This window comes from Juglans microcarpa x Juglans regia, chromosome 2D (genome assembly GCF_004785595.1).
Source record: "Juglans microcarpa x Juglans regia isolate MS1-56 chromosome 2D, Jm3101_v1.0, whole genome shotgun sequence".
In the NCBI taxonomy this organism is placed as follows: Eukaryota; Viridiplantae; Streptophyta; class Magnoliopsida; order Fagales; family Juglandaceae; genus Juglans; species Juglans microcarpa x Juglans regia.
The window spans coordinates 1,455,399-1,475,164 of NC_054596.1; the positions used below are offsets into that span (position 1 = coordinate 1,455,399).

Below are 19,766 nucleotides of genomic sequence, written 5' to 3' on the forward strand. Positions count from 1 at the left end.
ATTCTTTTTATGCTTAATTAGGTCCTAATTAAACCTAAGTATTTTATTCTTAAAAAATTAAGACACTTCTTTAATATAGCTAGGGGGCCGGGGCACTTCTTTGGAGGGTGGACTAGGCTAATCTTGTCTTGTCCAAGGCATTGATATTATTAATTTGCCCTCTAGCCATTGATTTGTTTAAAAAAGCCATTAAATCAGTACAGACATTGATACTTGCAATGAAAGTAATTAGAAGGCACTACTTGAGTAGTTTCCTTTTCAGAATATTAAATTAAAGTGGGTCTAGCACGCAGGAATCTTTTTATTTAATGAATTTAATAATATGTTTAAATAAGTTATATTTTCTCTTTTTCTTAAAAAAAAAAATTACTTCTATTAATGTAGAAAAAAAAAAGAAATTAAGTAATTTTTATGATCAGTAGTTCACTGAGAAAAACAGAATTAACAAAAGGAAACGTCTAGTCAGCATAATATATATATATATATATATATTATATATATATATATAAATATATGTATTGCGTTTTCATGTGCAGCCCATGATCGATTAGTCTCAATGAGCCAATGAGCTGCCCACGATGCTTTGCTTGGCTTTTCGCAGTCCCTTTTCCTAATTTCTTGGCCACGCGTTCCCATTTCTTTTTTTCCTTTTTTCTTTTTTTTGTGACAAACCTCGTATATACATTTTGGGCCTTTCAGGCGAACGCCCCCAAAAAAAAAAGGGGCAAAAAAAAACTTTACAAGCTTTTATATTAACATATATTAATTGCTTTTCAGAGCTATCATAAACAGCTATATAGGCCTTGAAAGATCATGACAGCCAACCCAATGCCACTCATTTTAATTACGGCTTTTTCTTTCTCTTTATTATTTGCACAGCACTTGTGAAAGATCTCCTTCTCCCATGCATGTTAGATTCGGAGGCAATTAGAATCTTGTCAAATCAAATACATTCAATGGAAAACTTAAAAAATGTATGGATCTTATCTCTTACATGGTAAAAAATCATAGGCTGCATGGAGAGGCTTAAACAGTTGCCACGTGGATATTCTCCTTAGTATGGATGCCACGTGGATGCCTTCCTCCACCTCCGGTCCCTCGAAAAGTATAAAGCATATAAGATTCCTTTAATCTTTTGCTGAAATGTAATTGAAATCGATCCTTTGAGTTGATTCTTGGAATAAGAGCGTTTCTCTTGCTCCATTTTTATATTCATGTTGCGGTATGCCTAGAAAGTGGTGGATGCTACTGTTAATAGTACTGGTTGTGTCGTTCATAAGGCTTAAGAACATCATCACGTGTGTTTCTAAGACGCAAAAAGCTAATCACAACTTGCATGAACGCATGTCCGTACGTATATGTTGGGTCTAATGGAAAAAACTGCAAGGAATGCTCCCATGCAATCTTCTTTCGTGCCCCTTGATCAGAATATTTTGGAGGAAGACAGAAAGCAATATTCTAATTAACAGGGGCTCCCATGATCATCAGCAGTAGTACTAGTACTACTCATTCATGCATGGCTCGCTAGTTGAATCTTGAAAATCTTTAGTAGTCGATGTTGATAGATAAGACGTCGTCATATTAATATAATATATAGCTAGAAACCCTTGAATATTTCAGATACAATTTGATTTCTAGATAAAAGAAAGTTGACAAGAGAGCCTCTTGTCGTGATCTACGCGTATGGACACAATTGTTCTTATGAAGGAAAGGCATAATATATGTTATAATAAAAAAAATTCTACTTGCAGCGGCCGGAGAAAGCACCCCGCAACCGTATCCTATGTGGTTAATGAAACTGTTTGTTTTGTATGTTTTTGGATTTCAGACAAGTTGTTCAATCGGTTCGTTTCTCCTTCTCCCCTCCACTTCGTCGTTCCTCTTCCTCCTCTGATCTTCCTTCTTCTCATCCTTCGTCCTCGTAAGATCTAGTTCCCTCCACGAAAACAAGCTGCAAAAATGAAATAGCTACATATATAAGACCTCGATGAGTAATAAGAACAACCCAGATTATATTTGCTGCCATTTTCCAAGAAATATCGCATCAAAGCATAAAAAGAGTCAGAAACCTTACCTCTCCACAATACTCCCGCTCTTTTCGAGTTGTCATGTGGGTTTGAGATCGATGATTATGTAAGGATTTTTTTTTTCAAGAATTGTTTGGAGAAATGGGCATTGGGGAGCCGATTGAAGAAGACTGGGGGCAAAATATGAGGCGTTTTATTTATTTGATAAGCCATATTAAATGTGTTCAATTTTTTCCAATTTCTTTGATCTCAACAGAGTAGTACTGCAACATCCTCTTTTCCTCTTACACGCATCCCTTAGATTTATATTTCTTACAACATAGTTGGAGCTGAGCCACATATTCTTATCAAGAAATGGATCTACTTTTCAGACAAGAATCGATGATCTCCATAGTTGGAGCTAAGCGACAAACAGGTTGCAACTCTGATGGAATAAGAAGAAACTTGCATTTTTCTTTACATTAGCCTTTTCTTTCTTTTTACTTTTTATATTTTTCACTTTTACAATAATTTTGCCACGTACAGCCGCTTACATCTCGTTTGCGCGTGCCATTTGTATGTAGCAGTTTTGTTATAAGAAATGCCAACCATTGAGATTTCACACATGTCAAATGAAAGAAAGGCTACAACCAAATGATCATCTATCTATTGAGGTGGAGATAGGGGTGAAAATAGTTTGGTCCGGTTCGGTCCGGTGATGGACCGAATATTTTCGGTGATGGACCGAATATTTTCGGTCCATCATTTTTCCTGACCGAACCGAACCGAACACCAAAAGGGACCAGATCGGATCGGACTGATAGCTATCGGTCCGGTCTAATTTTTTTTTAAATAATTAATAAAAAAATTATTTAAAATACTAAATTAAATTAAGTGACTTATTAATGTGGATTATGTAACAAACTCAATAAAAAATTATTTTATATGGTCAATAATAATAAATTAGATAAAAATTATATTACTAATTTATAAAATTACTATATAATTAACTAACTGATATTATATATTAGTTAATTCATAGAATATTAATAAGTGTTAATAATATATTTAAAATTTTATATTGTTAATAGTGATAGGTTAGATGAAGATATATATAAAATATTATTAATTTATATAATATTAACAAATATTAATAATATATTTAAAATTTTATATTGTTAATTGCATAATTATTATATATTAAATATATATTAAATAATTTTTTATTCTTTTTTTTTTTCATTCGGTCTGGTCCGGTCAGGAAAAATCCTAGATCGTGGACCGGATTGAAACTTTTCGGTCCTCTAAAATGTGGACCGGACGGGACCGGTCTAAGTCTCGGTCCGGTCCGGACCGAAACGGTCGGTCCGTTCGGTCCGACCAGATCGTTTATCACCCCTAGGTGGAGAACTGAAGCCATTATGTTATGCATTTCATAAACTATATAAGACCTTATGTAGTTCATTTGTAAGTGTGAGATTGTGATAAAACTTGCATTGTAACTTGGTGAAATATCAAGAAGGAACACAGAGAGACCTCGAGAGAGTCACTTGAGAGAAAGTGAGGAGAGGGTGATATCTTGTAATCTTGATACTGAATATTTTCATCTTGATCAATAAAACAGAAAGTTCCTAGATGTTCATGTCGTGAATGTAGATCAATAGGATCGAACCACGTAAATCAATGGTGTTCTTTACTGCTTTGTTATTTGTTTTCAATCTTCTGTGAATGTTCTTGGCAATCTTGGAGGCATAGTCTGATCTGGAAATCATATGCAATTGAGATTTCATTTCAACAAGTTCAACAAGTGGCATCAACAGCTAGGTTCGATTGGGACAGCCAAGTTTGATGTCGAGAAGTTCACGGGAAAGAATGACTTTAGCCTATGGAGAATCAAGATGAAGGCACTACTGGTTCAACAAGGACTTTAAGATGCACTTCTTGGAGAAAAGAAAATGAGTTATTTATTAGAAAATGAGAAGGCACAAGTTCTGCAAAAGGCTCACAGTATCATCATCCTTTCTCTTTGAGACAAAGTCTTGAGGGAAGTTGCTCAAGAAGATACTGCAGCTAGAGTTTGGTTAAAACTAGATAACTTATATATGACAAAATCTCTGGCAAACAGACTCCATAAGAAGACAAGGCCCTACACATTCAAGATGACTCCAGGTATGGCTATGGAAGAATACCTCGATGAGTTTAATAAGATCATTTTGGATCTTTCAAACATAGACATAACAATAGAGGACGATGATCAAGCAATTCTATTACTGAATTCCTTAGATTCCTCCTATGCAAACCTTAAAGAAATTGTGATGTATGTAAGAGAAAGTCTGTCACTTGAAGAAGTTCAGTCTGTTTTGCATTCAAGAGAGTTACAAAATAAAAGTGATGACAAAACAAAAACTGGAGAATGGTTAAATGTAAGGGGCAGGCCAAATAAGAGAAATCACAAAGGGAAGAACAACAAAACAAGATCAAAATCGAGAGGACAAAAATTTGAATGTTTTGCCTGCCACAAAGAGGGACATTTCAAAAGAGGCTGTCCAGAAACGAAGCAAAGAATTGGAAACAAATCTAAGGAGGAAAGAAATGTAGCTGTTGCTCTGGATGGATATGAAAGTGCACAAGTTCTTAATGTTTCAAAAGTGGACTCTAAAAATGAATGAATCATGGACTCAGGTTGTTCATTCCACATGTGTCCTTCCATATCATGGTTTGAGACTTTCACTGATCTCGATTGAGGACATGTGATTCTTGGCAACAACAAATCCTGCAAGATTCTGGGAATAGAGTCAGTAAGGTTGAAGATGCATGATGGTATGGAAATGTTACTCAGAGAAGTGAGGTATATACCTGAGTTGAAGATAAACTTAATTTCTCTAGGAATGCTAGATCAATCTGGTTGCACCTTTAAATAAGAATCTGGAATCTTAAAGGTTGCAAATGGATCACTTACTATCATGAAGGGAGTAATAAAAAATTGTCTCTACACATTGGTTGGCATGACAGTCCTTGGTAAGGCATATTCAGTCCAAAGGAAGATGGAAGACAAGGTCCTTTTATAGCATAGAAGGCTGAGACATGTTAGTCAACAAGGTCTTCAAGAGCTCAAGAAACAAGGCTTACTGAAAGATGAGAATCTTGGAGAGTTACCTTTCTGTGAGGACTGCATACTTGGGAAATCAACAAGAGTTAGCTTCAAAACTGCTACTCATCAAATCAAGCAGATTTTGGATTACATCCATTCATACCTACGGGGACCTACAAAGGTAATGTCACATGGGGGTGCAAGGTATTTTCTGACTTTTATTTATGACTACTTAAGGAATGTATGGTTATACATTCTGAAAAATAAAAGTGATATCATTGCTAAATTCAAAGAATGAAAAAACTAAGTAAAAAATCAGGTTGACAGAAAAATTAAGAGATTAGGGACAGATAATGGCCTAAAGTATTTGTCTAATGAGTTTAATGAATTCTGTAAGAGGGAAGGGTTAGCTAGGCATAAAACTGTTAGGGAAACACCCTCAACAAAATGGTCTAGCTGAGAGAATGAATAGAACATTTTAGAAAGGGTGAGATGCATGTTGGTCACATCAGGTTTATCAAAAACCTTTTGGGCTGAAGCTGCTGCTACTACTGTGAACCTAATTAATAGGTGCCCTTTCTCAGCGTTAAACCTCAAAACTCCACAAGAAATCTGGTCAAGAAAACCTTCAGGATATGATCACTTAAGACTTTTTAGATGTATAGCCTATGCACACTTAAAAATTGATAAGTTGGAACCACGTGCACTTAAGTGCATTTTTGTTGGATATCCAGAAGAGGTAAAAGGATAAAATTGTGGATAAATGAATCTGGAAAGCAGAATGTATTATTAGTAGGGATGTAACCTTTAATGAAAAGCAAATGGCAGGAAAGAGTCATGAACAATTACCTGTCACTACTGAACTTGAAGCGAAGCAGTCAATAGACTCACCTTGTGATCATGAAACTCAGTTTAGTAAAACTAAGGACTCAAGTTCAAAGGTTAGAAGGCAAGGTGGAGAAAACACTTACCAATTAACTTGAGACAGGGAAAGAAGAGTAATAAAACCTCCACAGAGGTATGGGCAGGTTGAGGTTCCTGCTTTTGCTCTTACTGTTGCTGAGGAAGTAATTGAAATGGAATCTAAAATCTTTAAGGAAGCCATGGCTAGCAAAGAGGCAGACAAATGGATGCTAGCAATGCAAGAGGAAATGAAATCTTTAAACAAGAATAAAACATGAAAAATGGTTTCCAAACCAGAAAATTACAAACTAATTGGGTCTAAGTGGATCTATAAAAGAAAGGATGGTATCTCAAGGGTTGAACTACCTAGGTACAAAGCTAGGTTAGTTGCTAAGGTATTTACACAGAAGGAAAGAGTGTATTATAATGAAATCTTCTCTCTTGTAGTTAAACACAGCTCCATAAGACTTATACTCTCTTATCTAGCTTACCAATACATGCATTTGGAACAATTGGATGTCAAGACAACTTTATTGCATGATGAACTTGAGAAGTTCTATACATGCAACCACCTAAAGGCTTCTATACTGAATCCACAAGGACTCAAGTGTGTTTATAAAAGAAATCACTATATGGACTTAAACAGTCTCCAAGACAGTGGTATAAAAGATTTGACTACCACATGATTCACACTGGTTTCAATAAAAGCAATTATGATAGCTGTGTATACTACAAGCAAGTCAATGAAAATCCAATATACCTACTGTTATATGTGGATGACATGTTTGTGGCATGTAAGGACAGAATTCAAATTGACCAAGTCAAATGCATGCTTAAGTCAGAATTTAAAATGAAGGAATTGGGTCTAGCTAAGAGAATTCTAGAAATGAGGATAAAAAGAGAAAGAAATAAAAAGCTTATGTACTTATCTCAAAAGTCATATATTTTCAAAGTTCTCAACATATTTGAGATGAACCAAGTAAAACCAGTTAGCACTCCTATTGGGCCGCATTCTAAATTGTCAGTCACTCAAGTATCAGAAACTAATGAGGAAAAAGAATTTATAAATAAAATTCCATATGCCATCATGGTTGGTAGCATCATGTATGCAATGGTCTGCTTTATGCCAGATTTAACCAGCATTGTAAGCAGATTTATGAGCAATATAGGAAAATCACATGGGCATGCTCTCAAAAAATGTATTCCAATACTTATCTGGTACAAAGTGCTTAGGACGAAAATTTGGTGAAAATGTGCAAATAGGTTCTGATCTCCAAAGCTTTGTTGATTTAGATTATACTGAAAATTTAGACACAAGGAAATCACTAATTGACTTTGTGTTTACTTATTTTGGAGGGGCTGTCGGTTGGAAGTTTAACTTACAGTCAGTGGTAGCCCTATCAACAACTAAGGCTGAATATATAGCAATGGCTGAGGCAATAAAGGAGATTATATGGCTAAAGGAGATTTCTCATGAATTGGACATTTATAAAGGCAATGTCACAGTTCACTGTGATAATCAAAGTATTATACATCTTGCCAAAAATAATGTCTATCATGAGATATCTAAACATATAGATGTCAAGCTTCATTTCATGAGGGACACCATATCTGCTGGAGAGATTGGGGTTGAAAAAATTCTCACTAAAGACAACCCCTCTGATATAATGACTAAATCTTTAACAACAACCAAGTTTAAACACTGCCTAAACTTGATCAATATGGATTGTTGTTAAGTACCCACTAGGGGGAACATGCAGGAACATTTAGGAGGAAGAAGACACCTTACAAGGACTAAATGCTTGTCAAGGTGGAGATTTGTTATGAGAAATGTCAATCATTGAGATCCTTACACATGTCAAATGAAGGAAAGGCTACAGTCATACGATCCTCTATCTGCTGAGGTGGAGAACTGAAGTCATTCTGTTATGCATTTCATAAACTATATAAGACCTTCTGTAGTTCATTTGTAAGTGTGAGATTGTGATAAAACTTGCATTGTAACTTGGTGAAATATTAGGGACAAACAAAGAGAGACCTCGAGAGAGTCACTTGAGAGAAAGTGAGGAGAGGGTGATATCTTGTAATCTTGATACTGAATATTCTAATCTTGATCAATAAAACAGAAAGCTCCTAGATGTTCTTGTCGTTGATGTAGATCAATAGGATCGAACCACGTAAATCACTGGTGTTCTTTACTGCTTTGTTATTTGTTTTTAATCTTATGTGAATGTTCTTGGCAATCTTGGAGGCATAGTCTGATCTGGAAATCATATACAATTGAGATTTCATTTCAACAAGTTCAACAATATATATAATATTTTAATTTTATCAGATCAATATATATAGGGTGTGGCTACTATGCCGCCCCAACAAGTTTTTTTTTCTTTTCACATTTTTTTAATACATTTAAATATTTAAAAAAAATACACTAATACACTTAAAATCACTTCTTTAATCACTAAGTAAAAAAAAAAAAAAAAAATTGACTAGCGGTCAAATAGAGTGGGGAAAGTGGGGAGGCAAAGTAGCTTTTTCCATATATATATATATATATACTCATATACATGCATGTATTTTTGTAGAATTTACGTCTATAATTTGATGTTTCATGGTGTAGTAGTACTTTTTGTTAAGATTAATTAGCTGCTGCAAAAACTAGAGATCTAGCATCACATGATGATCATATGTAAAGCACCATGTGTATATATATATTATGGTGATGATCACAGCTAGGCCATGATATAATGCATATATGCATGCACAGTACTACCACTAGGATAATGTATTAATTCATGTTAGGTTTCAATTAATTAGTTAAATAATAATTACGAAGCTAGCCGGCCGCTAGCTGTAGCTAGCTTGTTTCCATGCACTTAATATATATGCTGTAGATCATCATGAACATCGAGTCAATATATATTAATGTTTTTAATTAGAAAGTCAATAGAATATGGCCCATGAATAATATTGATGGATGGTTGGACGAATTTGATTTGAGATCACTAGTACTAATTAACGAGCCAGCTAATATTTAAGCTAGGGAACTGCATGCAGGCCCATGCCTATGGGATTCTTATTAATTTTCACATGAGACAGGATCTCTTCAAACTTCTGAGCTGTTCGAATAAGGCAATTTTAAGATAGTCTTCCTTGGTTTTGCTAGTTTTAGTGGTCTGTCTAGCTCTCGATGTTGGATGACCTGATGATTCTGATTGAGTACTATACTTCCTTTGACGGCTTTAATGTAATTATTCTAGTCGATGCTGGTGAAGTGGTTCGAGTTTCATTAATTCATGATGGCTAGCAGCTTTAGACTTGATATATATATATATATATATATATATATATAGGTTATTAATCTCAATGACCAGAGAATTAATTGATCTCTTTAATCTTTTACATCCCCAGGCCACCCCTATTTAATTAATTTAATCGATTCCTTTCAGGATTTGACCATAAATACATAATACCTGGCTAATGACTACTCTGACTAATGATCTGGCATCGAACCCACTTAGTACAGCACAAAAACATTGCTCACATGTCGTCTAGCTAGCGTGATCGAAAGATCATCAGTTGAGGAATTAAGGAGAAACAGTAGTACTACTTACTTTGTTGAACGTGCATGCAGCCCCCCGCCACAACGTGTCAATTAATTATAAGTTGTAGTTTAGTAGAATATATGCATGAACCCACAAATAAATAAAGCAACCTTTAAATTATCATGACCTAATTAATAATATTTGACCAAGAAAATTAAAACGGATACTGCTAATTTAATTAATTAGTCGTTATAACTTTTTCTCCATGGATCGATCCAGTACGTACGTACCATTTGATCATCGAAAGATTAACGGGGAATGAGGGCACAAACGTGGTGAGTCATGTATGGCGTATGCTTAAAAGAAGTTGCAATTGCCAGGTTTGATTCTTTTCAAAGATCAGATTAATCATGTTGGACGTTGATGGACGAAAATTAGTGCACACTGCGAAAAGGGCATTAAAATTAAATTGAGTTGAGTTGAATTGATTTGAGTTAAGATGATAAAATATTATTATTATTTTGAAATTTAAAAAAGTTAAATTATTTATTATATTTTATTTTTAAATTTAAAAAAATTATAATAATAAATTGAAATGAATTAAAATTAGTTTATCATCTAAATACTAAGCTGCTGATACGTAAGTCTCATCAGTACGTACTGCATGACCAGCTTATAAATTGTCTTAAATGCCAGTACTCCTATAAATTAGCTTAAAATTCTTATATATATATATATATATATATATATATATATATATATATATATATATATAAATCCATGTACGAGTGGTGTGGAATCCATATGAACCGCACACAAGATCAAACCAAACGGATTATGATTATCTTTTTTTTTTTTTTTTTTTTTTCCTGTTCTTATATATATATATATATATATAAATATATATATATATATGCGCGGGTACTTAATAAATTAGAGTGTAATTGGAATCAATTTAGCTAAAGCTAGCACGCCATTTTTCAAATAATTCAGATTCCCAAACCATCGATCTGGCTAAACATTCATATATATATATATAATATTATATATTAATTATATATACTCATCAGAGAATACATTAATTAATTAATTAAGGACGATTATAGCCAATCAAATCTGAGAGATTCTCTAATTAATTTATACTTTTAGATTAATGCGATATGTTTAACCAATCAGCATCACATTCCAAACATATTCGTACGTGCATGGGATATTGTCAAAAAACAAAGAAACATATTTCTTCATTTTTCTGCTTATTACCAAAGGGGCCACTAAACTAAAAACTAGTGCTCTCATGATATATGAATAAACAAAATATCATGAAGTTTCTTTATTTTTTTCACAAATTAATACCAGCTTCCACCCCAAAACTCCAAACAATAAAGTTATGGCCCCTCAATTATATGATTTTTTGCTTTTGTCTGATCATCTCGACCCGTACGTACATACATACATGACATATATATAAAAGGTACTGTATGCCTAAAAAAGTTAGGCAAGTACTGCAGCATGCATATGTATCTTGAACTTTAGTAAATGGATTATTGAAGTTTTGCTCTTGCATATATAAGTAATTAAGGACTATATATATTATTTGTTATGCCAATTAAAAATTAAAATACTGACCTTTTTTATTTATTTATTAACAACAAATGCTTTTTTTTCATTAATCAGCCCCCAAAATCAGAGAGCAGATCAAAGTGCATCTAAACTAAAATACCGACTTAACATATAATATAATTTTTCCGAATGAGTACGGAATAAAATATAAGCAAACCGATATTATTAGCTAATAAAAGCTCTCATTTAAATAGATTTTATTCGCGATAAATAACACAGTAAGAGATATGAGATAATAAAATCGTTGGTTGGAAGTTTTTCACGTCAACTATACTAAAAAAATATTAGTATTTTAATTTTTATAAAATTATAATAGACCTTGTTATAAGTAATGTCTTAACCCACCGACTTATATATGTAAAGTAAAACTCAAATAATAATAATTAAAAAAAATTATGAATATCATGATTTTTACCTTTACAATGATTTCGTATTATTGGGCCTCTAAGCAATGCCTTTCGGGCCAGCCCTAAGTCTGTGTTTGATTGGGCTACTGATTCCGATTGAGCTGCAGCCCATATTTTATTTGAAGCCCGGGTGTTTGCATTATTGTAACAGTAATCAATCATATTCTTGGGGTGTCCCCACATCAACTTTGCTCTCAGTTCTTCCCCCACACGTCGACTTTGCTTCCAAGCAAACTCTCTCCGCCCCCAAATTAACCATGGATTTCGCGAAACTAAACGAGACCCACCTCCGCTATCCCTTATCCTCACACACACATCCACGGCGCGTGTGTTATACGGACTCCACCATTTTCCTCCCCCAACAACCTCATGCTGTGATGCTCTAATTCATCGTCTTTGCAGAACACCATGGCTTCTACTTCCTACTGGCCACTTCTTTCTCGAATAGTATTTCTTTTGAATTTGGCTTATCATGTGGCCAACGCTTCAGATAAGTATATATCAGCGATTGGAGACCCAGGAATGAAGAACCCAAATGTGAGAGTTGCACTGGAAGCTTGGAACTTTTGCAATGAAGTTGGGATGGAAGCCCCACACATGGGAAGCCCCAGGTTGGCGGATTGTGCCGACTTGTACTGCCCGTTGATCATGGGTATGCCGCTACTCGTTCCATTTTTTTTTTTTAATATTTACATGGATACTTCGATACAATAATGGCTACTTAATTTTCATGTTTAAATTTAGATTCTCACTTCGAACAGGGTTTTCATGTGTGTGGAAACCCTTGTAGCTGGTGGAGTATCATGATCAGTGGAACGATGGTTAGTTTCTATTGTCTTATGGCGCTCTCCAAGTAAAATAGGCTGCTGCAGTCTTTGCTTGTATTTTTGGAACCAAAAAAAAAAAAAAAAAGTCGTTAGGATTGTTCCATAGTAACCATAAAGAAATTCTGGCCGTACCCCAAGTGTACCAAATTTATGTAATTAGCCCCAGTATTGCAATGACATAAGCCATCTTAGCTTTACATCTCAATCACCTTCATTATAGATGAACATTGCAAAGAATCTATCCTAATTTAGCTAGATCAGATTATGTAATATGTAATTGGATGTAATCATCTGCTTTATTTCTGTCCTTTTTAAATGGTTCGTGTTACTTTTATGTTTCAATAATCAGATTCCTTGGGCCTCACCACAAAATGCGAAGTACATCACAAAGTGAATGAATCAGACAACAGCTTGGGGACTGGTGATAAGTTTCCTATAAAAGGATTTGAGCCATACATGGACCCTAACCTGTTTGCTATGGAAAAGGAACTGTATCTCGGTTCTCTTTGTGAGGTGCAGGATTCCTCAGATCCGTGGCACTTCTGGATGATTATGCTCAAGAATGGAAACTTTGATAAGAACACCACCTTTTGTCCTGAGAATGGAAAGAATGTCAGTAAAATCATAACTGGCAGAAATTTTCCATGTTTTGGTGAAGGATGTATGAATCAGCCACTTGTATACCATAACTACTCAAGATTGGTTTCTTCTGGGGACCAAATAGAGTCTTTACTAGGAGGATTTTATGGAACGTATGACCTTGATGCTGATCTGGGTGAAGGTATAGGGAAGAACTCCTACTTCTCCGTCACATGGCAGAAGAATTTGAGCACCGGAAGTTGGATTTTCTCGCAGATATTAACAACATCTTCAAAGTATCCTTGGCTTATGTTGTATCTACGTGCAGATGCAACTGAAGGATTTAATGGCGGTTATCACTATGGTAGTCGTGGAATCATAAGAAAGGTTTCTTCCTTCGCTTTACTTCTTCCTCGCGAGCAATTAAAATTTGTTGCTGAACACATTGTCTCCACACACGAATGCTTGCTGATCACCCCTTGAGAGAAATTAGAATGGCATTTGAGTTGACAAATTTTGAGTAGATTATATTCATTATATCAATGTTATACAAAGTCTATAGTAACCATGATAAAAAAAGTTGAAAAAAAAAAAAAAAAACAAAGTCTATAGAAACCAGAGAGTAACTCCTGAAACTTAGATGCTCTCTCTTATATGCTCAACCAAGCCTTAATCAGACTGATTAGGGTTGGCTAGATGCCCAGTGTTTTTATAATTAAAAATTTTTGGAGTCTGGTATAGTTTTTTTTGCTAGTTATTTATATTTTTATGGTTCATTAACTGTGTTTGAGGTGTGTTTTATCAGCGGCTAGAATCTCCAAACTTTAAGGTCAAGCTGACACTTGATGTTAAACGTGGTGGAGGGCCCAACAGTCAATTTTATCTCCTCGATATAGGAAGCTGCTGGAAGAACAATGGAGACCCTTGTGATGGTGATGTTCTGACAGATGTGACTAGATACAGCGAAATGATAATAAATCCAGCTACTACAAGCTGGTGCCGCCCAGATAACCTCGTCTCCTGCCCACCTTACCATGTTAATCCTACTGGTGAGAGGATACATAGAAATGAGACATCTCGGTTTCCGTATTCTGCTTATCATCTCTACTGCAGCCCAGGAAATGCCAACTATCTGGAGGAACCATATGATATCTGTGACCCATATAGCAACCCACAGGCACAGGAACTGGTGCAAATTCTTCCACATCCTGAATGGGCTGTGCATGGTTATCCCTTAAAGAAAGGAGATGGATGGGTTGGAGACTCGAGGACTTGGGTGCTTGATGTGGGTGCTCTCTCTGGTCGGTTATACTTCTACCAGGTAATTATGTTGTTTTTATTAACTTTTATATAATGTGCGCTCCCTTTTAGCAAGGTTGGATGGGTCTTATCCCCTCTGACCAGGAGTTAGGAGAACTCAAATCTTTATGGTTTTTACACGGGTGATGCTTCTCGAGTGGTTACTGAAACAAATGCTATTTATTAGTAAAATGCTCAAATCTTGCTAAGGATTTCAAGACTCCAAACCTTATAAACTATTAGTGATACGCAATCTCCTGCTTATTGGCAATATTAATTGTTGTCTCTGCAGAAACAAATTGTTTACATATGTTCAAAGTTACTTACCTAGCAATAAGTATTCTGCATCAACCAAATTTATAGAGGGTGACTGCTTCGTTTAGGTGGTCTTTGAGGTGATCTATTGGATAGGGCCCCCAAAAACTTGCCTCGAAAACCATAGGAATGATGGATTTTTTTTCTAATTTAAACTATTCTGAAACATTTCATGGATGTTCATCTTTACCATAACTTTAACTTCGATGGATCTTGTGTTTTATTGCTGCTGGATGGTAATCATGGTATGTTGATTCTGATACAATGGCATTGAGTCATCGAGCAAATTTTTGGTATGCTTCCTCCTGTTCTGTTGATTTCTCTCCCAAAATCATGTAGTAAGCACGAACCTAGTTGAATGATGCTAAAATGGTATTAGCTAGCGAAGAGGGTAAAACAACATTACTGCTTCTGATTTTTCAACCTTTTCCATTGGACATCACATCCCATTGTAACTCGAAACAATTGTTTCCCTAGTTCACTGCAGAAACCTTTTGCATTTCATCTACTTTTCTTTGGACTTGACTGATGTTCTCGAGTTTTTTTATTACTGTGCTTCAAGACGGGCCTTATAATTATAGGGCACTGATGGGAGCCATGTTATTATATTTTGCACAGGATCCAGGAACAAAACCGGCAAGGCGTGTATGGTCTTCAATTAATGTGGGCACAGAAATCTATGTTAGCCGCTCAGGGCCAGGGGTGACTGCAGAATGGACCGTCAGTGATTTTGATGTGTTGGTTCCAGAAGATGTTACTAGCACTTCTGTTAGTTTTTATTGATAGTTTCACAGCATGTACACTTTTCAATCTTGCAAAGAATAAACAAAAAACTTTCTTTAAATGTAAATGTTATTCTCTTACTTTCTGCAGACATAAGAAGTTAAGAACAGTACATTTGCCTTCAACTATTTGGGGTTTTGCATCTCGAAGTATCAAAACTAACACATTGCATTCTCAAACTATGAAAAATTAACATTTTTTAATCATTTAATTCGAACTGTTAGGATGGGTGAGAAATAGGTGATGCAACACTGGCTGAATCTTCAATTTTTTGTAATTTGAAGATATTGTGTATCGGTTTTTATTGCTCAAGGTGCAGAGTATAAAATCCCTAGTAGTTTGAAAGTGTATTTATCTCCAAATATAAAGGATTTGATCTTTTTATGAAGATGACATTTATCTTTACTTCTCTGCAAGTCATCGTTTCAATGGATGCCACTCCCTTTTTTTTTAATCAGAGAGCTACTGGGTCATGCCAGTTTGGAGGACATGCTGCTTTGGTAATTAAGCCGAGAAATTCCAGTTCCCTTCCCCTCCATTGTTCACTGCTTGAACAGGAACATCATCCAGACCATGGATGTGGTGCTTTGTTGTGCCCAGATTGTCATGCAGAGATGCATGTCAAACTTGGATACTCTGCCGTAGAAATCTAAATCCTTAGAAACGAGGCTTGAGGAACAAGAATGAAAGTGAAAAGATAAGCCTGCATCCTACGCAGTAAAGGAATAGGTACACTACGAGTTTGGGCTTTTGTACCCACCCTAAAAGTTGATTGAGTTCCTTGTAACTAACCCATTGAGCAATGTGTGCTTGTTAATTTTACAAAGGATTTGCAATCTGATAATTTGGTGCTCTCATTCTAAAACAATCATTCCTTGTCATTGCCAAACTACATTTCAAACAACTTGCTAGTCAAGCATGTTTGCAGATCAGCACCGATGAGCGTGTGACCCTTATGCCTTCTGGATTATTAAAATCTATGTATATGTTTTCGTCACACGTCCAGTAGAAAATTAAAGTCGACCAAAAACAGAAACACAAAGGATTTTACAAATCTAGGAAGTGTCCTCAAGAAATGGATAATCAGTATAACCAACAACCGGATCTGGGGTATAGAATGTATCTCTGTTGTATTTGTTGAGAGGAGCATTAAGCTTAAATCTCCGAGGCAAATCTGGATTGGCCAAAAACTGACGACCGTAGACAACAAGATCTGCACGGTTTTCAGCAATCGCATTATTCCCTTCTTCCCTGTCATAACCCCCAACGACAAGAAAAGTACCCCTAAAAGCCTTTCTCATTGGAAGAAGACTATGGGGAGTTTCACGTTTTTCTAAAGCCGGGTTAATTCTTGGCTCAACCATGTGGCAATAAAGAATTCCATATTTGTTTAAGGATTCAGCCATGTAAAGACCCAATGCTTCTGGATTTGAGTCTCCAGATTCCATATAGTCTCCAAAAGGATCTAACTTTATTCCAACCTTATCTGCTCCTATCTCATTGGCAACAGCTTCCACTATTTCCAAAGCAAATCGAAAACGATTTTCAAGGGATCCGCCATATTGGTCGGTTCGATCATTCACTTGATCTTTCGTGAACTGGTCAATTAGGTAACCATGAGCCCCATGGATCTCGACTCCGTCAAAACCTAGGTATAAGACAAACAATATCATTTGCACAAAGGGAACAATTAAGTAGGGAAGTTAAAGACTATGTTCTATATTGAAGAAATAAGGAATAAAAAAGAATGGAGCGAGCAATAAACTCATTTCAGTCATATAAGGAAGATTACGATTTGTATATTAACTTGTGTCTCCAAAATGCAGCTGTCTTTCACATTTCCTTCCACTACAAATTGAAAAAAGATATGATGGGTGATGGGTTTAATTAAACAAACGCTTTGCCCACACAGGCCTTTATTTTAGAACACTAAGGTATGATTGATAAATTTTTTAACTTGTTTAATGAATTTGCCTCAAGAGTCTGTTCTTTTTCTAGTAGTTCCACAACAACAGTACTTACCTTTTTCAGGTAGAAGCCAGCATAGCTTATTTGATTTATGATTTTCTTTCCTTCACCTAAAAAAAAAGATTGCTTATAAAAATTTTTTAAAAAAAAAAAAAAGGTCATTTTGAAGAGGACCAGATAATTAGTAATAGATTAAAAAAAAAAAAAAAGTTTTACCCCTCTACCGGTAATAGCAGTATGATCTGCAAAATTAATTCAGCATGATATCGGCTTTTCTTTCTCCAGTGTGTTTCTTTTACTCTCTTAGATTTGACCAATCGAATATCATCTATCTCAACCAAACCCAGGAAAATTGAACTTACCAGCTTCAATAGCATTCTTTGCGGCAAGCCTAAAATCATCAACAATTTGAGGAATCTCATCAGTCCTTAGCCGCCTTGAGGGAGTCAAATGTGCAACATCAATTGCACTTGATTGAAGTTGTGGACTCAAAGGCTTGTCAGTAGAAGAAATTGGAGCTTGTCCATTTGGCTGAAAATCTTTAGGCAAGAGGAAAGAAAAATGAATAGCCAAATCAGCAATGAGTCTTCAAGTTTAATACCGGACTGTCCATTACGACTCTGAAAATAAATCAATAACAAACCACGTAAAGGAAGTACAAAAACAACAGTAATGATCTGTTATAAGTACTTAAACAGGATGTTCTATCCAAAAGCTCAAAAGAGAAATATGTCCACTATTTGAAGAAGCAAATAAACAAGGTCTAGCCAAGAAGACAAACCTCGATTTGAAAGCCTCCCCACGTGCCAAATTTGACAAAAGAAGATTCCACCTTTGGCATGAACAGCATCAACGATGGGTTTCCATGCTTCAACTTGCTCTTTCGTCCATATACCAGGTGTTTCTGGGTACCTTAACAAAATTATAATACCAGAGAAACCTAAGGAGTCATAAGATTTTCCAAGCAAGAAAGGGAATTCTCCAAAGGGAAACTGTCCTTCAAGTATAGAAAGAACTTGACAAACTACTGTAGTCAAGATTACCCCTGAGCAGTGTTGGAAACTCCAGTGGCTTCAGCAATTAGAAGGCCCCCTTTGGAGGTTCTCTGAGAATAGTACAAGATAGCATGTGGCTGAGGAACATTGCCAAAAGATCTGCTTCTGGTCAATGGTGCCAAAACTACCCTGAAAATAGAAAGCTAACGATTAACTAACTAAATCAAGCAACATCTTTCTAAACCGCTTTGAGGATCACACACCTACTGCACATAGCAAGCAAGGGGAGAATAATATGATTAACCCTCTTTAAAATTCGTTATTATAGCACACTTGATCAATAGAATAAAGGCAAGCAACACATGATACTAAAAAAGAAAATCCGTTCTTAAATTGATGACGGCAGAAATGAGGACAGCTTCAAGATTTCGCCTGTGGATTTCTCAAATATAAAAAATTAAAGGTTTGTTGTGATGTAATGTCTTTTCCTGGCGAGTAAGATAAATATACATGAGAGAAAGCAAAGAGTGAAAGGATAATTGATATTATCTACAGTCAGTTTTTCGTGGATTTAGTTCATATTGAAGGAAGACTAGATGGTCATGTTACAACAGATACATTTCAAGAAATTGCAGTATCGGAGATGGGGAGAGGAAGCTAAAAGATCCTCTAGGTCCTTGACAGATAATGATTTCTTCTTCATCATTTCCACGTCGCAAATGCTTCAAGTTTAGCGAATCCAGTATTCACTATTTTCTCTATCATCCGCTATTCACCACTCATATCATTGTTATGCACAGTTTTGCAAATATTTGGGCTCGAGTCAGGGCCAATGTTGGTTTTAAATGATTACCTACTAGAACAAGGAACAAAAGCAGGAAACTTTTCACAAGCACCTTCTTTGCTCGTGAAATTTAACAGTAAACTCATACTCTTTGAGAATTTTGATCCTCGTAGAAGCAAACAAAAAATTGCAAGGTGCGTACCTATGGGATAGACTGAACTTCCCCATCTTGTAAGGAGTAAGAAGAGGAATGTCGGGGGTTTCATCAGCCATTTTCAATGATTGTATTCGTATTCTTTCGACTTCTATCACTTGCGTGCTTCTACTCTGCTTTTCAATTCTGTTCCTGATTTCAAAGAGAAGCGTGTTGAAAAAAAACGCACGACGACAAATGGATAAGGATAGAGAAATGTGAACCACATTTTATACAACACTACCTGATATTTTATCACCAAAAAACCAAAAAAAAAACAAAAGTAATCCTACATGGATAGTCGTCTAATCGTTTTAAAAAAAATAAAATTTATTATAAAAAAATTAATTTTTTTTTCTTATAAATCATATATATATTTATTTTTTTAAAAATAATTATACAATATTTACACATTCATCGTTACAATTATCATTTTTCATAAAAAAAAAAA

General features: G+C 35.3%; 2 protein-coding genes across 3 annotated transcripts; one reads left to right on the forward strand and one right to left on the reverse strand.

Annotated features, from left to right (window-relative positions):
- Positions 1–11,761: 11,761 nt before the first annotated feature.
- On the forward strand, positions 11,762–15,498 carry LOC121249698. Of its 2 annotated transcripts, none has more exons than XM_041148456.1 (4): positions 11,762–12,224; positions 12,749–13,365; positions 13,784–14,299; positions 15,155–15,498. In XM_041148456.1, exons 1-4 carry the CDS (start codon positions 11,981–11,983, stop codon positions 15,179–15,181), a joined length of 1,404 nt encoding a protein of 467 aa, XP_041004390.1. In that variant the 5' UTR covers positions 11,762–11,980; the 3' UTR covers positions 15,182–15,498. The 2 variants fall into 2 exon arrangements, with proteins under 2 accessions (XP_041004390.1, XP_041004389.1); XM_041148455.1 differs by having other exon boundaries at positions 11,764–12,224; positions 15,211–15,498.
- Positions 15,499–16,234: 736 nt separating this feature from the next.
- LOC121249700 (12-oxophytodienoate reductase 2-like) lies at positions 16,235–19,475 on the reverse strand. Its single transcript, XM_041148457.1, has 5 exons — positions 19,325–19,475; positions 18,387–18,527; positions 18,125–18,255; positions 17,706–17,882; positions 16,235–17,023 (listed from the first exon to the last, which is right to left on the reverse strand). The coding sequence occupies exons 1-5, from the start codon at positions 19,393–19,395 to the stop codon at positions 16,431–16,433; spliced, it is 1,113 nt and encodes a 370-aa protein (XP_041004391.1). The 5' UTR covers positions 19,396–19,475; the 3' UTR covers positions 16,235–16,430.
- Positions 19,476–19,766: the final 291 nt, after the last annotated feature.

Excerpts from the sequence above, each read along its gene's own strand:
- LOC121249698 (XM_041148455.1), top strand. The coding sequence starts at position 11,981 with ATGGCTTCTACTTCCTACTGGCCACTTCTTTCTCGAATAGTATTTCTT. Across the intron at positions 12,225-12,748 it reads GTACTGCCCGTTGATCATGG|ATTCCTTGGGCCTCACCACA; the intron begins GTATGCCGCTAC and ends TTCAATAATCAG. Across the intron at positions 13,366-13,783 it reads GTCGTGGAATCATAAGAAAG|CGGCTAGAATCTCCAAACTT; the intron begins GTTTCTTCCTTC and ends GTGTTTTATCAG.
- LOC121249700 (XM_041148457.1), bottom strand. The coding sequence starts at position 19,395 with ATGGCTGATGAAACCCCCGACATTCCTCTTCTTACTCCTTACAAGATG. Across the intron at positions 18,528-19,324 it reads AAGTTCAGTCTATCCCATAG|GGTAGTTTTGGCACCATTGA; the intron begins GTACGCACCTTG and ends TTCTATTTTCAG. Across the intron at positions 18,256-18,386 it reads GTTTCCAACACTGCTCAGGG|GTACCCAGAAACACCTGGTA; the intron begins GTAATCTTGACT and ends AATTTTGTTAAG.